The sequence below is a fragment of the Nicotiana tabacum genome, chromosome 18, assembly GCF_000715075.1.
Source record: "Nicotiana tabacum cultivar K326 chromosome 18, ASM71507v2, whole genome shotgun sequence".
Lineage (NCBI taxonomy): Eukaryota > Viridiplantae > Streptophyta > Magnoliopsida > Solanales > Solanaceae > Nicotiana > Nicotiana tabacum.
The window spans coordinates 140,881,535-140,897,047 of NC_134097.1; the positions used below are offsets into that span (position 1 = coordinate 140,881,535).

Here is a 15,513-nt window from a genome sequence, read left to right on the forward strand (position 1 = left end):
ATGTTTCCCCCTCCCACATTGACTGGTTATTTCTATATTTCTTTTCCGCTGGATATATATATATATATCGATGTGTGTGTGTGTATATATATATATATATATATATATGAACTGCACAGGTTTATTTGGTAGTCTGGTCCTAGCCTCGTCACTACTTCGCCGAGGTTAAGCTAGACACTTACCAGCACATGGGAACGGTTGTGCTGATACTACACTCTGCATTGTGTGCAGATCCAGGAGCAGCTTTTGGACACTAGTTGGAGGGCTTCCTTCAGTCCACTCGGAGACCCAAGGTAGACCTGCAGGCGTCCGCAAGCCCTGGCGTCTCCCTCTATCTCTATTTTCTGTTTCATTTCCTTTTTTCAGAAAAAGTGTATTGTATTTTCTTCAGACCTTGTATGTAGTAACTCTTAGACAGTCTGTGACACTGTGACACCAGGTTTTGGGTATTGGAGGTTTTAAAGGTCGTAATAGATGTAGCCTTAAGATATATAATTGTTGACTTCCGCTTATTTATTTAAAATTCCGTTTTTATCATATTATCGACTTGTGTTTATTAAAAGAGGAAAAAATGAAAGTGCAGCAAGTAGTTAAGGTTTGGCTTGCCTAGCTCCCATTAGTAGGCGCCATCACGACTCCCAAGGGTGTGAAATTCGGGTCGTGACAAGTTAGTATCAGAGCTCTAGGTTGCATTGGTCTCACAGTTCATAGACAAGTTTAGTAGAGTCTGAGGGATCAGTACGAAGACGTCTGTATTTATCCCCCAGAGGCTACAGGGCTAGGAAAAAAACTTCACATTTATTCTTTCCTATCATACGGTTTTGTTCCTCAATGCTAATTGAACTTCTACTCTGTTCTTTCGTAGATGGAGAGAACGCGCGCTTCCTCATCCTCCGCTCAGCAGCCTGAGCCCCCAGCAGCCGCTTCCATGAGGGATGGAGGGCAAGGCCGTGTAAGAGGCCGAGGTATTGGCAGATCTCAGCCCCGAGTAGCAGCCCCAGTGGTGGAGCCTCAGGTCGATTTTGAGGAGGAGGTTCCAGCTCCAACAGTTTCGGTGGGCCCAGCTCAGGTCCTAGAGGGGTTTATTGCGACCTTAGTTCTTCAGGATGCTCTGGTCCGATTAGTGGGCCTCATGGAGAGTGTCACCTGAGCGGGCTTGCTTCCTGTAGTACCAGCTGTCTCTCAGGATGGAGGAGGGGCCCAGACTCCTACTACTCGCACTCCGGAGCAGGTAGCTCCTCAAATTCAGACTCCAGCGGTTCAGCCAATTGGAGCAGTACAGCCAAGCGTGGTAGCTCAAACCGGTGATGGAGCGGCTATGTCCGTTGATGCTTTGTGGAGACTGGATAGGTTTACCAAGATCTTCACTTCTACTTTCAGCAGTGCATCTACTGAGGATCCCCAGGATTATCTAGACAGTTACCACGAGGTTCTCAGAAACATGGGCATTGTTGAGACCAACAGGGTCAATTTTGCTACATTTCACCTGTCTGGATCTACCAAGACTTGGTGGAGGGATTATTATTTAGCAAGACCAGCCGGATCGCCAGCCTTGACTTGGTAGCAGTTCACACAGCTATTCCTGGAGAAGTTTCTCCCTGTTACTCAGCGAGAGGCTTATCGGAGGTAGTTCGAGCGCCTCCAGCTGGGTTCCATGAATGTTACCTAGTATTAGACCAGGTTCATCGACATAGCTCGCCATGTTCTCATTATACTCCCCACCGAGAGAGAGAGAGAGAGAGAGATATATATATAGGGTGAGGAGGTTTATTGACGGTCTTATCCAGTCGATTCGACTTCAGATGGCTAGAGAGGCTGGGAGTGAGATTACTTTTCAGGAGGTGGCCAATATAGCCCATAGAGTTGAGATGGTTCTGTCACAGGGAGACGGACATGGGTCAAACAAGAGGCCCCATCATTTAGGACGATTCAGTGGTACCTCATCCGGAGGTCGAGATTCGTATGGTAGAGGCCATCCTCCTAATCCCTTTCAGTCAGCGCTCCAGGTTTCTCAGGGTACTCCAAGTGGTCGTGGTCCCCAGATGCAGTATCCCGATCAGTAGTCATACAATGCACTACCTGCTCTTATTAGTGCACCGCCGCTTCAGAGTTTTCGGGGTGGTCATTCAGGTCGACAAGGCCAGCAGTCTCAGCAGTCGAAGGCTTGTTACACTTGTGGTGATACGGGTCACATTGCCAGGTTTTTCCCTCGAGCACCGAGTATCTCTCAGCATCAGGGTTCTCGTGTTATGGTACAGGCACCAGGTGTTCCGCAGCCCGCCCAGCCAGCTAGAGGTGGGGGTAGAGAAGCTAGAGGTGGAGGTAGAGGTACTAGAGGTGGAGCTCAGGTCGCCAAAAGTGGAGGCCAGCTAGCTGTAGGTCATCCTAGAGATGTAGTTTAGGGTGGTGGGGCCCAGCCCCCATGTTACGCCCTTTCAACCAGGCCCGAGGCTGAGGCTTCAGATGCAGTCATTACAGGTACTATTTTGGTTTGTGATAGAGATGGTTCAGTGTTATTTGATCCAGGGTCTACCTACTCGTATGTGTCATCTTATTTTGCACCGTATCTAGTCATGCCTAGTGACTCGTTGAGTATTCATATTTATGTGTCTACATCGGTGGGTGATTCTATTATGGTAGATCGAGTCCATCATTCTTGTATTGTGGTGATTTTGGGTCTTGAGACTCGTGTGGATTTGTTGCTTCTAGACATGGTCGATTTCGATGTTATATTGGGGATGGACTGGTTATCACTTTACCACGCTATTTTGGACTGTCATACCAAGACTGTGACCTTAGCCTTCCCGGATTTGCCCCGTTTAGAGTGGAGAGGAACTCCTAGTCATTCTACTCATAGTGTTATCTCGTATGTGAAGGCTCGGCATATGGTCAGGAAGGGGTGTTTGGCCTATTTGGCATATGTTCGTGATTCTAGTGTTGAGGTCCCTTCTATTGATTCTGTGCCCGCTGTTCGAGAGTTTCCTAATGTTTTCCCTTTAGACCTTTCGGGTATGCCACCCGACAAGGATATTGACTTTTGCATTGATTTGGCTCCGGGCACTCAGCCCATTTATATTCCATCGTATCGTATGGCCCCGTCGGAGTTGAAAGAGTTGAAGGAACTATTGCAAAACTTGCTTGAGAAGGGTTTCATTAGACCCAGTGTTTCGCCTTGGGGTGCGCCAGTGTTGTTTGTTAAGAAGAAGGATGGGTCGATGAGAATGTGTAATGATTACCGGTAGTTGAACAAGGTTACAATCAAGAATAAGTATCCATTGCCGAGGATCGATGATTTGTTTGATCAGCTTCAGGGTGCCAAGGTGTTCTCAAAGATTGATTTGAGATCTGTCTATCATCAGTTGAGGATTAGGGCATCCAATGTCCCTAAGACAGCTTTCTACACTCGGTATGGGCATTGTGAGTTCCTGGTCATGTCATTTGGGTTGACCAATGCCCCAGCAGCTTTTATGGATTTGATGAACCGAGTGTTCAGGCCATATTTGGACTCGGTCGTGTTAGTCTTCATTGATGATATTTTGATATATTCCCGCAGCCTGGAGGAGCACAAGCAGCATCTTAGAATGGTTCTTCAGATCTTGAGGGATAGTCAGTTATATGCTAAGTTCTCGAAGTGTGAGTTATGGTTGAGTTCAGTTGCATTTCTGGGTCATGTTGTATCAGCAGAGGGTATTCAGGTTGATCCGAAGAAGATTGAGGTAGTCAAGAACTGGCCTAGACCAGCATCAGCTACAGAGATTCGGAGTTTCTTGGGATTGGCAGGCTACTACCGTTGGTTCGTGGAGGGGTTCTCATCTATCGCAGCCCCGATGACCAGGTTGACCCAGAAGGGTGCCCAGTTCAAATGGTCGACGAGTGTGAGGCAAGCTTTTAGAAGCTCAAGACAGCTCTGATTACGGCACCGGTGTTGGTTTTGCCCACAGGTTCAGGGCCTTATACAGTTTATTGTGATGCAACTTGTATTGGGCTTGGTGCAGTGTTGATGCAGGATGGAAAGGTCATTGCCTATGTTTCGCGGTAGTTAAAGATCCATGATAAGAACTATCCGATTCATGACTTGGAGTTGGAAGCCATTGTTCATGCATTGAAGATTTGGAGGCATTATTTGTATGGTGTGGCATGTAAGGTGTTCAAGGATCACAAGAGTCTTCAGTATTTTTCCAAGCAAAAGGAGTTGAATTTGAGACATGGGAGGTGGTTGGATATCACTATCTTGTATCATCCGGGAAAGGCCAATGTGGTGGACAATGCGTTGAGTAGGAAGTCAACCAGTATGGGCAGTTTTACTTATATTCCGGTCGGTGAGAGATCGTTTGTTTTGGACGTGCGGGCTTTGGCCAATCAGTTTGTGAGGTTGGACATCTTTGAGCCTAGTCGTGTATTGGCCTGCACGGTCGCTCGTTCTTCTTTATTGGATCGTATCTGTGATTGGCAGTATGATGATCCCCATTTATGTGTCCTTAGAGACACGGTGCAGTGCGGAGGTGCCAAGCAGGTTACCTTAGATGATGATGGGGTTTTGAGATTGCAGGGTCGAGTGTGTGTGCCAAATGTGAATGGGCTCTAAGATTTGATTTTAGAGGAGGCCCATAGCTCCCGGTACTCTATTCATCCGAGCGTCGCGAAGATGTATCGGGATTTGCGGCAGCATTATTGGTGGCGGAGAAATGAAGAAGGATATCGTAGAATATGTGGCTCGTTGTTTGAATTGTCAGCAGGTTAAGTACGAGCATCAGAGGCCTGGTGGTTTATTTCAGAGGATTAAACTTCCCAAGTGGAAGTGGGAGTGGATCACTGTGGATTTCGTTGTTGGACTCCCGTAGACTCGGAGGAAGTTTGACACAGTATGGGTCATTGTTGATAGGCTGATCAAGTCAGCGCATTTCATTCCTGTGGCGGTCTCCTATTCATTTGAGAGGTTAGCTGAGATCTATATCCGGGAGATTGTTCGTCTCCATGGTGTGCCTGTATGTATCATTTCGGACCGAGGTACGTAGTTTACCTCATGTTTCTGGGGAGCAGTTCAACGAGAGTTGGGCACCTAGATTGAGTTGAGTACAGCATTTCATCCTTAGACGGACGGGCAGTCCAAGTGGACTATTCAGATTTTGGAGGATATGCTCTGAGCTTGTGTCATTGACTTTGGAGGCTCGTAGGATCAGTTTTTGCCTTTAGCAGAGTTTGCCTACAACAACAGTTACCAGTCGAGTATCTAGATGGCTCCTTATGAAGCTTTATATGGTAGGCGGTATCGATCTCCGGTTGGATAGTTTGAGCCAGGAGAGGCTCGATTGTTGGGTACGGATCTAGTTCAGGAGGCTTTGGACAAGGTCAGGATTATTCAGGATAGGCTTCGTGCAGCTCAGTCCCGGCAACAGAGTTATGCAAACGGCAAGGCTCGAGATCTGGCTTTTATGGTGGGAGAGAGGGTATCGCTCCGAGTGTCGCCTATGAAGAGCATGATGAGATTTGGGAAGAGGGGCAAGCTTAGCCCTAGGTTCATTGGCCCGTTCGAGATTCTTGATCGAGTGGGAGAGGTGGCTTATAGACTTGCGTTGCCGCCGAGCTTATCAGTCGTGCACCCAGTGTTTCATGTGTCCCTGCTCCAGAAATATCACAGCGATCCATCCCATGTGTTAGATTTCAGCACTGTCCAGTTGGACAAGGACTTGTCTTATGAGGAGGAGCCGGTAGCTACTCTAGACCGGCAGGTTTGTCAGTTGAGGTCGAAGAGATTTCCTTCTGTTCGTGTTCAGTGGTGAGGTCAGCCCGCTGAGGCATCAACCTGGGAGTTCGAGTCCGATATGCGGAGCTGTTATCCCCATCGTTTCCCCGACTCAGGTACTTCCTTCTTCTGTCCGTTCGAGGACGAACGGTTGTTTTAGAGGTAGAGAATCTGATGACCCAAAAGGTCATCACTTGTTTTAAAACGAAACTTCCGTGTTCTGAGGCCTTAAAAACCTTATTTAGAGTCACCTCAATTTGCGTGCGCAGTTCGGGCACGTAACCGGAAAACATAGATATGAAATTTGTGAAAAATGATAAGTTTTGACTGTAAAATGAATAAATTTGACTTCGGTCAACATTTTGGGTAAACAAACCCGGATCCGTGATTTGGCGGTAACGGAGGGTCCATAGGAAAATATGGGACTTGGGCGTATGCCCGGAATCGAATTCCGAGGTCCCGAGCTTGAGAAATGAATTTTTAAAGGAAATTTTTAAGGAAATTTGAAATGAAGTTTGATTAGAAATAGATGGTATCGGGCCCGTATTTTGGTTCTGGCGCCCGGTACATGTCATATATATGGTTTAAGTCATTTCTATAAAGTTTGGTCGAAAACAGACGTCGTTCGACGTGATTCGGACCTAAATTGCTAAATTTGATACTTAATGAAGTTTGAGAAAAAGTTCTTGGTTTTGAGCTTTGATTCATTGTTATTGAGATTATTTTGGCGATTTGATCGCACGGATAAGTTCGTATGATGTTGTTGAGTTAGTACGTGTGTTTGGTTAGGAGCCCCGAGGGCTCGAGTGTGTTTCGGATGTGTTTCGGCAAGTTTTGAACTTAGGAAAAAGTTGCAGACTCATAGAAGTTTCACGTCTCTAAAGCCAGGTCTCGCGGTGGAAACTTTGCGGCCGTGGTGGGGACCCAGCGACCGCGGTGGGATTTGTGCGGTCCGTGGTGAGCAAGGCCAAGCCTCCGCGGCCGCGCTCGATTCCGTACGGTCCGCGGTGGAGCTCTGCGGCCGCAGTCCTTTTTATGCGGTCCGCGGAGAGGGTCTGAGAGGAGTATATTTAAACGGACTTTTTCGTTATTTTTAACTTTTCAAAACACCAAAAACATAAGAGGCGATTTTTCAAATAACCTTTCTTCTCCAAATCAATTGTAAGTCATTTTTAACTAGTTTTCTTCAATCATTAACATCTTTTAACATGATTTCAACTTCAAATCAATTATTTTCATGGGAGAAATTGAGTGTTTTGGGTAGAACCTAGGTTTTCACAAAAATGGGGATTTGGACCTCGATTTGAGGTCCGATTTCAAAACAAATTACATATTTGAGCTCGTGGGGGAATGGGTAATCGGATTTTGGTCCGAATTTCGGATTTGGACCAAGTGGGTCCGAGGTCGATTATTGACTTTTTGGGAAAATCTTTATAAAACCTATTTTCATGCATTAGAATTGATTCATTTATCATTTATTGATATCGTTAAGCAAATTGTGACTAGATACAAGCGAGTTGGTGGTAGAAACAAGAGGTAAAGCGGTAATTAAGGCTTGAATTGTGTTCGTTGCATCGAGGTAAGTGTTTGGTCTAACCTTAGCTTGAGGGATTAGGAGTTGTGTCCTATTTGCTATTTGCTTCTTGTCGAGTACGACGTATAGGCATGGTAACGAGTATCTATACATTGGTGTCAAGCATGACCGTGAGTCTTATATGTGATTTTCATGATTTCGTTGTATTTTTCATGCCTTGGTGAAGATTTCTAATTGTTGTATAAAGTTTGTGGAAAGAATTGTGACCTATGAACATTGAGGAGCGTTGGCTCAAGTTGTATAGCGAAATTGTGAAAGTATAAGTGACAATTGAACTTTTAGAGCTTTGGCTCGAGTTGTGAAATGAGTTGTGAAATTATAAGCGATAATCGAACCTCTAGAGCATTGGCTCGAATTGTGAAGTGAATTGTGAAGTAAAATTGACAAAGAGAAGAGATCCTTATGTTGTCACCCTTGCCAGGCTATTGTTGATTTATTTATTGTTCCCTTGCCGGGATTTAATTGTTTAATTGTTGTTCTCTTGCCGGAATTTAATTGTTTAATTGTTATTCTCTTTCCGGTATTTAATTGTTTAATTATTGTTCTCTTGCCGGGATTTAATTGGTGACTTGTTGTTCCCTTGCCGGATTCTTATTGCAAAATTTCCTTTATTTCCTTACCCTATTGTTTGTGATTATTGTTTGGGTGAGGAAGAAAGTTAAAGCACGAAGGGTGATGTCGTGCATTGTTTGTTATTGTGAGGAAAGAGTGTAAAGCACGAAGGGTGATGCCGTGCCGCACGATGTACCATTCCGTGCCGATTTTATTGATTATATGGTGAGGAAAGAGAGTAAAAGCACGAAGGGTAATGTCGTGCACATTTTTATTATATGATTGCTTTGGTGAGGACGAGAGTAAAAGCACGAAGGGTGATGTCGTGCATTTGTTGATTTCTGATTCTTTGTTGATATCCGAGTTATGTTGTTTCTTTCATGACTTGTTATTTGATTTACTTCGAGGTTATAGATCCTCTTACCCTATTTGCCTTGTGATTGTTGTTTGGGTGAGGAAGAGCGTAAAGCACGAAGGGTGATGCCATGTATTATTTTGGTGAAGACGAGAGTAAAAGCACGAAGGGTGATGCCGTGCAAATTATTGATTTCTGCTTCCTTGTTGATATTCTAGTTATGTTGGTTCTTTCCTTACTTGATGTCTTCTATTCGGAACTATTATCTCCCCCACAGTATCCCCCCCCCCCTCCCACGTTGACTGTACATTACTGTTCTTCTTCTCCGATGTATATGGTTAAACTGCACAGGTTTATTTGGTAGTCTGGTCCTAGCCTCGTCACTACTTCGCCGAGGTTAGGCTAGACACTTACCAGCACATGGGGTCGGTTGTGCTGATACTACACTCTGCACTGTGTGCAGATCCAGGAGCATCTTTCGGACAGTAGTTGGAGGGCTTCCTTCAGTCCACTCGGAGACCCAAGGTAGACCTGCAAGCGTCCGCAGGCCCTGGCGTCTCCCTTTATCTCTATTTTCTGTTTCATTTCCTTTGTTTAGAAATAATGTATTGTATTTTCTTCAGACCTTGTATGTAGTAACTCTTAGACAGTCTGTGACACTGTGACACCAGGTTTTGGGTATTTGAGGTTTTAAAGGTCGTAATAGACGTAACTTTAAGATATATAATTGTTGACTTCCGCTTATTTATTTAAAATTCCGTTTTTATCATATTATCGGCTTGTGTTTGTTAAAAGAGGCAAAAATGAAAGTGCAGCAAGTAGTTAAAGTTTGGCTTGCCTAGCTCCCATTAGTAGGCGCCATTACGACTCCCGAGGGTGGAAAATACGGGTCGTTATATATATATGTGTGTGTGTGTGTGTGTGTGTTTGAAAACTTATGTCCAAACACATTTTCATCTTCAAATCAAACTTCACTCAAATAAAAAAATTCAAAATAAATTTGGGAATCTTTGGCCAAACGCTAGCTTAGTCTTCGAAGCTTAAGGAACCCTCAATTTGAGTCTTTACAAATGTAGAAGTTGAAGCCATTATTTATCCATTGGTTATCCATTTTCTAAGTGGATAATATGGTTCTTATCTATATTTGACTCGTTTTTAAAAAATTTATTATCCGCCCCATTTTTTAGTGGATGATATAAATAGATAACCGTTTTTTATGGATTAGTTACTTCCTATAGCAAAGGTTGATATCTTATTTATTTTAAATAAATACCCTTTTAAAAAATTATATTCCATAACTACCTTTTGATTTTTTATAGCCAGATATCTATTTATGATCACCTCCTACCTTTAAGCCATAAAATAAGCTTTGTTTTATTTTTCTCTCTCCACTCAAACTTCTCCTATTCCCTCAAATTTCTTGTATCTCCTACCCCATATCTATTCGTCCTCTCTCTCTCATCTTCTACCTCCATCTTACTTCCAGAACTCTCCGGCATGGAGGTGAATATATCGTACCGTCCGTCTGCACTTGAATATGTCCTTCCTCACATATTTTCTCCACCGAATGAAATGGTCTACGTAATGGCCTGTTTTGTGTATTTGGGTTTTGGGCGGAAAATTTTATTTGTGTCTCATACAACTGACACTAGTTGTATGAGGCAATTTTTTTGTCTCACAGTTTTGTGGACTTAGATTTCTGTGGACCCAGAAGTGTAAGATTGGGGTCCACAAATTTGTGAGATAAAAAGGAACCTCATACAACTAGTGTAAGTTGTATGAGACACAAAATAAAACTTCTCGTTTTGGGCCCAATTCCATTTCCAGAAGAAAATGACTTCATTACGCCTTCGTCAACATCCCCGTTGCTACCATCCTTTTCTGTCCTTTCCTGTATGGAATTCTCCCTTCCTCCTTATTTGACAATTCTACCCCTTTTTTTATACCAAGTACTATTCAGTGCTTAGATCTTGATGAGATTTCTACTCCTTTAGAGAAAATGGCTTTGACATTGTTTTTTGCCATTGAAGGCACTATCGCCGGACCAAGGCAGCGCGTTTTCACTACCAGCTTCCGGTGAACGGCGGATTCGCCGAAAATTAGGGTTTGTTCTTGAACAAAGACGATGGAGTTTGGGGCTGACTAACTTGATTTTCTGTTAATATATTTCAATGTATTTTCATGTATTTCATTGTCTTTTTTTTCATTGTAATTCAATGTATTTCGTTGTATTTCATGTATTTCATTATATTCACTGTCTTTTTTTTCATTGTATTTCAATGTATCCCATTGTATTCTATGTATTTTATTGTATTCACTGTCTCGCTATATGCCATGAATGTATTCATATATTTTTTTTGATTAATATAATTTATGTATTCAGATGTATTATATAATTTCTCTGAAGATTGTTATATTTTTGGGGGTATTTTTGTTGAGAATCTTTTTTATAACTGAAAATACAAAATTTGTGTGTTATAATTGAGTTTGTTGAGTTATATTAGGAGTCTATTATGTTAATTGATTCACTTTCCGTTTTAAAAACAGTGTAATCCCTTATTTCACGCCGTGAATACAGTCGAATACAATAATTTGTTCAGCTGTAATCCCACGTTTTACTCCATGAATACAGTCGAATACACTCGAATACAACAACTGATTAGTTGGACTTCCCTGATTCACGCCTATTTTTGCTACTGTATTCATGAATACAATAGCTTAAATACATCAAATACATCTTATAACCACAAAAAATGTATCTATAATCCGTAATATAGCAAATGATATCTATAAATGACTAATTACTACTAAAAAATGGTGTTTTATGAAAATTTCTCTTTTTTTATCCATTTTGCCACCGCTACCATACATGAAAAACTAGAAAGTGAAAGCTTTTCATGGAATAGTTGTACATACTGAGATGGTAGTCACACAAATTTAAAAAAAAAAGATTGTAAAAAGATTAGATGTACTTAAACAGTGTAGAAAAGTACACAACTCTAAGGTTTTTGCAAAGAAAATATTGTGTAACTAATGGATGTTTTAAGGCCTAAGGATCATAGCATTTTTTTTTATTTGTTGTTATCAATGATAATTCACAGCGTTATAGAAAAAAAAAATTACTTGCACTAATTGATTCACGAAGTTTAGATCTGATTTGTCGCTGGCTTAGTTGTGCTAAAAAAAGATTTAATCTAATTCAACCTTAAAAATTAGCGGGTCAATTAATTTTTTGGCTCTTTATAAACTTATTTTTAGTTTTATAACCCTACCTCTTTTACACATGGGAGATTTACTTTTACACATAAGAAAACTAAAAAAATTATTTTTTTAAATTTAAAATTATAAAGGGACATGATATACAAATAGCACAAAGTTAGCCCGAGATGAAACTGCTCAAGATTATATCAAGAGTCATCAATTCATTTTCCTAATAATTGAAACTAAGGGTGTACATAGGTTGGGTTGATTCGGATTTTCTAATTACCAAACCAAACCAATTATATCGGGTTAGTAAATCTAAAGACCAAACTAAACCAATAAGATCCGGATTTTTCAATCTCGATTTTTCTCAGGTTTTCGGATTTTTTTTCCATAAAGTCTTCATAGCACGTCTGACCTTGATGGCTTGAATACCCACTAAAAGAACCCTAAATAGCTGGTGGGCAGTAGGAACTCTTTGTCATGGCACTGAAATAAGGTCGTACTGGTTTGGCTCGGAGGCTGAGTATCTCGAAGCCGATGTTTAGGAGCTGACGTGATCGAATCTCTTTTGCCTGTATCAAAGGTAGCCTGTTTAATCGGGCAAAATTGGTTCCTTGGATATGTTATGATCGGTGAAGTTTACAACAGGTTCTTTCGATTTCTATTTGGTTCCTTTGAAACCCTAACTCTCGTATAGAATTTGTGCTCCAAATATTTCTTTAATCCTAGTAAGATAACATAATATAGTTCTTATATAGTACTATATAAGGTGTTTTAATAAAATAACATAAATATGAGATGAATCATGGCATTATACTAAAATATTAAACAATAAAGATAATAAAATCGCATAAAATAAGTATTATTAATAGGCCATAATGAAAAAAAAAATCTAAGATTACTAATAAGTTGCTAAAATAAGTACGACCAATAAGTATTATTATTTACATGACTAACACTAAAAGAAAAATAAGTTATGCATCTTATCTAAACCACGGAAAAAATAAGATATCCAACACTATTTTCATTCATAGTACAATTGAATTGAATGTCTTTTATTAATATTAGTATTGATTTGATATTGCTGTAGGATTTATTTGAGTTACTAACATTTATGAACTATAAAACTTATTGGAACATTCAAAAATTATAAGTCCAAACTTTAAATAATAAGTGAAAAGATAAAACTATAAAAAAGCTTAAGAAATATTTATAAACTACACTACAATAAATATTTTTATGTATTAAATATATTTAAAATTTCTATAAATATAATGTCGGGTTGATTTGGTTTCGATTTGACTTTTTTTTAGTTAAAACTAAACTAAACCAAATATGATCGGTTTTTTCTTTTTACAACATCAAACCATAATCGAATTTGTTTTCGATTTGACTCGAATTATCGATTGATACGATTTGTCGGTTTCATTTGTACACGTCTAGTGGTAACAATTGAGTGTTTACAAAGGAACCTACGATAGATAGTAGGTACCCGATAAGAAGAGCCAAGTTGAGGTGACCTTTTCAATTTAGATGGGAATTCGTCAAATTCATGGAAAACGGCCAGCCTATTAGTCCACAACACAATCAAAGAAAACATCCAAATCTAAAAGACAACTATATGCATCAAGTGTTTTCTTTACATTAAATGAATGAATTGAATATATTTTCTTATACCACTATACTCACAAAATTCTATACGCAAATTAAATAAAATATTTTATTCCATGTACAAAAATGTCTTCTGTTAACTCTCAACGGCCATGTGACGGAGATGACGACGTTGAAACTGACGGCGATGAATGTGATAAGCTGTACGACGTCGTCCCATGCTCTGAAGACCCGGTTCCATGAAATAAATCCGACAAGTAATTTTGCAAATCATCAGGGGCAAATCTGACAACTGACTTCACTCCGCCACTTCTTAGTATTTCCCGATACTTTTCGTAAAACGTCCGGTAACCGGAAATAACTTTTTTAGCCAATGATATTTTGACTCCGTCTCGGAGTTTCGGGTCGGGTATAACCCACGAACTCTGCGTTCGATACGCTTCCTCAAAATCCGAATTGAATGTGACGAACCAATCTCTTGCTTCAGGTGGAGACATCTCAGCCGTAGAATTTTCCAGGAATGACGTTAGTACTTTGCTCCATCCCATTCTCTCGTAATTTGAAATGTACTGTTTTACCTTAGCGTCATGGTTTAATAACCAATCGGATCCAAGCAAAAGCTTTAGGTTTGACTTTTTGACCTTTGAAACGACGTAGTTTAAGTTGTTCGCTAAGAACAGATAGGATAATGAAACATCTTTATAGTGCTGGGCTTTGCCGTCAAGTTTGCACAGGAGGACGAGGACTAGCCACGCAAGGCGGACGGAGACGGCGGAAGACGGCGAGTCATAGTCGTCGGGAGTTGGACTGAGGAAGTAAGATTCTGGCAACGGCGATTGTATCGACAGCGGCCAATCGACGATTATTTCAGAAAACGCACCGCTGTAATCGCCGAGGAAAACGAGATAATTCATAACGTACCGAGTCAGAGGGTGGACCCCACCGCATGCCACCGCTTTGGATGAATCTTTCTGAATCGCCGATTCGAACTCCGAAAGCATAAACCTCGCGGCTTCACCGAGTTTGACCAGTGACGTCACCGCTTGAGATTTGACCACTGTTAACGAATTGAAACTAAAAATCAACTCGATTTCATCCCATAGCTCGGAAATTGAGTTGTACAAATCAAGCACACTGAACATTTTCTCAAGAGATAACTTTTTGTACTTTGCCACCATTTCTGGAAACGCAAAGAGCGTGAGTGCACTCTCTTTAGCAATTTCGGAAAAGCACGTTTCTCTAATTGAATCAGAAGCAGAGAAAACGTGATCACAGAGAATTTTTTCCCCTTGGAAAAGTGTACTCACTGCTATTTTCACAGCACTTAACCAATTCTTAGTTTTCTGCTCCAGCAATGACCAATCCATTTTCTGAACTTGTGATAAGGTTAATTTTTCAACACCTAAATAATACAAAGTTTCATCAACAACTGATTTTCGATTAAGTTTGTAAATCTTAACGCACTCTGCACCATAACCAGCACCAATCATACAATCAGCTATGGCTTTTAAATCCGCCATGACACGTTCAGACACTTTGTCAATCTCAGAAACTCGAGTACTTGAAACCGAAACCTCAGCATCAATTATCTCATTAATTTCATCATCTTCGTCGGAAACACTGGACCGAGTTGATGCTCTAGAGGATCGAGAATTAGACACAGTTTCTGAGTCTAAGAAATAACGATTCCCAGATAAAATAGTGTACATTTCTTTCTGAAGTCTCTTCATAGCAATTTGCATGAGATTTTGAGCCTGAATAAGGAGTTCGGATCTGGAACTTTCTTTAATAACAAAATGCATACCATGTTGTAATCTGTTTACAGCGTCAAGAAATTGATGTGCCTCATCACGATAATCTCGGAAAAGATTAGCGACTCTATTGTAAGAACTACTGGAAGAGGAAACGTCTATATCCCATCTTTTAATAACTGCTCCAGCGTCGTTAATTGTTTCCTCCATTAAAGTTTCGGAAAAAGTAGTATGACGTGAAGGAGAATTAGAAGTAGTAGAAGAATGTATAGGTGAAGAGAAAAAACCAGTCCTCATTTTGCTTCTTTCACAAGTAAAGATTTCAACTTCTAGAGAGAGGGAGAGAGATTTAGAGAGAGAAGATGATAGGTAGATTGATGGGGATTTTGAAGGAGAGGGGTATTTATAGAAGGGAGGTAGAGAAACGTTGACTGAAGGCTAAAGGGCATGGAGATGGTTGAAAAGGAAAAGCAACGCGTGATTGTTGAAATTTTGACTTTTTATGTTTGGATTTATTCAACTGTTGAGAGAGAGCTGCCGAATTGGCTTTTTTTACGAAGATTACAAAGGTCCTCCACTTGCCACCTTGAGTTTTAGATATTTTTGTATTTGTATTTATTCTGCTGGTGAGTGATAGAGACCAAATTGCCTTTATAGTAAAACATTTTTACCAAAATTACAAAGCTCCTTCACTTGCCACTTT

At 40.7% G+C, this 15,513-nt stretch overlaps 1 protein-coding gene across 1 annotated transcript; it reads right to left on the reverse strand.

Moving 5' to 3' along the window:
• Positions 1 to 13,073: 13,073 nt before the first annotated feature.
• On the reverse strand, positions 13,074 to 15,180 carry LOC107830254 (exocyst complex component EXO70H1). The gene has a single exon (XM_016657762.2). The coding sequence runs from the start codon at positions 15,105 to 15,107 to the stop codon at positions 13,203 to 13,205; it is 1,905 nt and encodes a 634-aa protein (XP_016513248.1). The 5' UTR covers positions 15,108 to 15,180; the 3' UTR covers positions 13,074 to 13,202.
• Between the last annotated feature and the right edge of the window lie 333 nt (positions 15,181 to 15,513).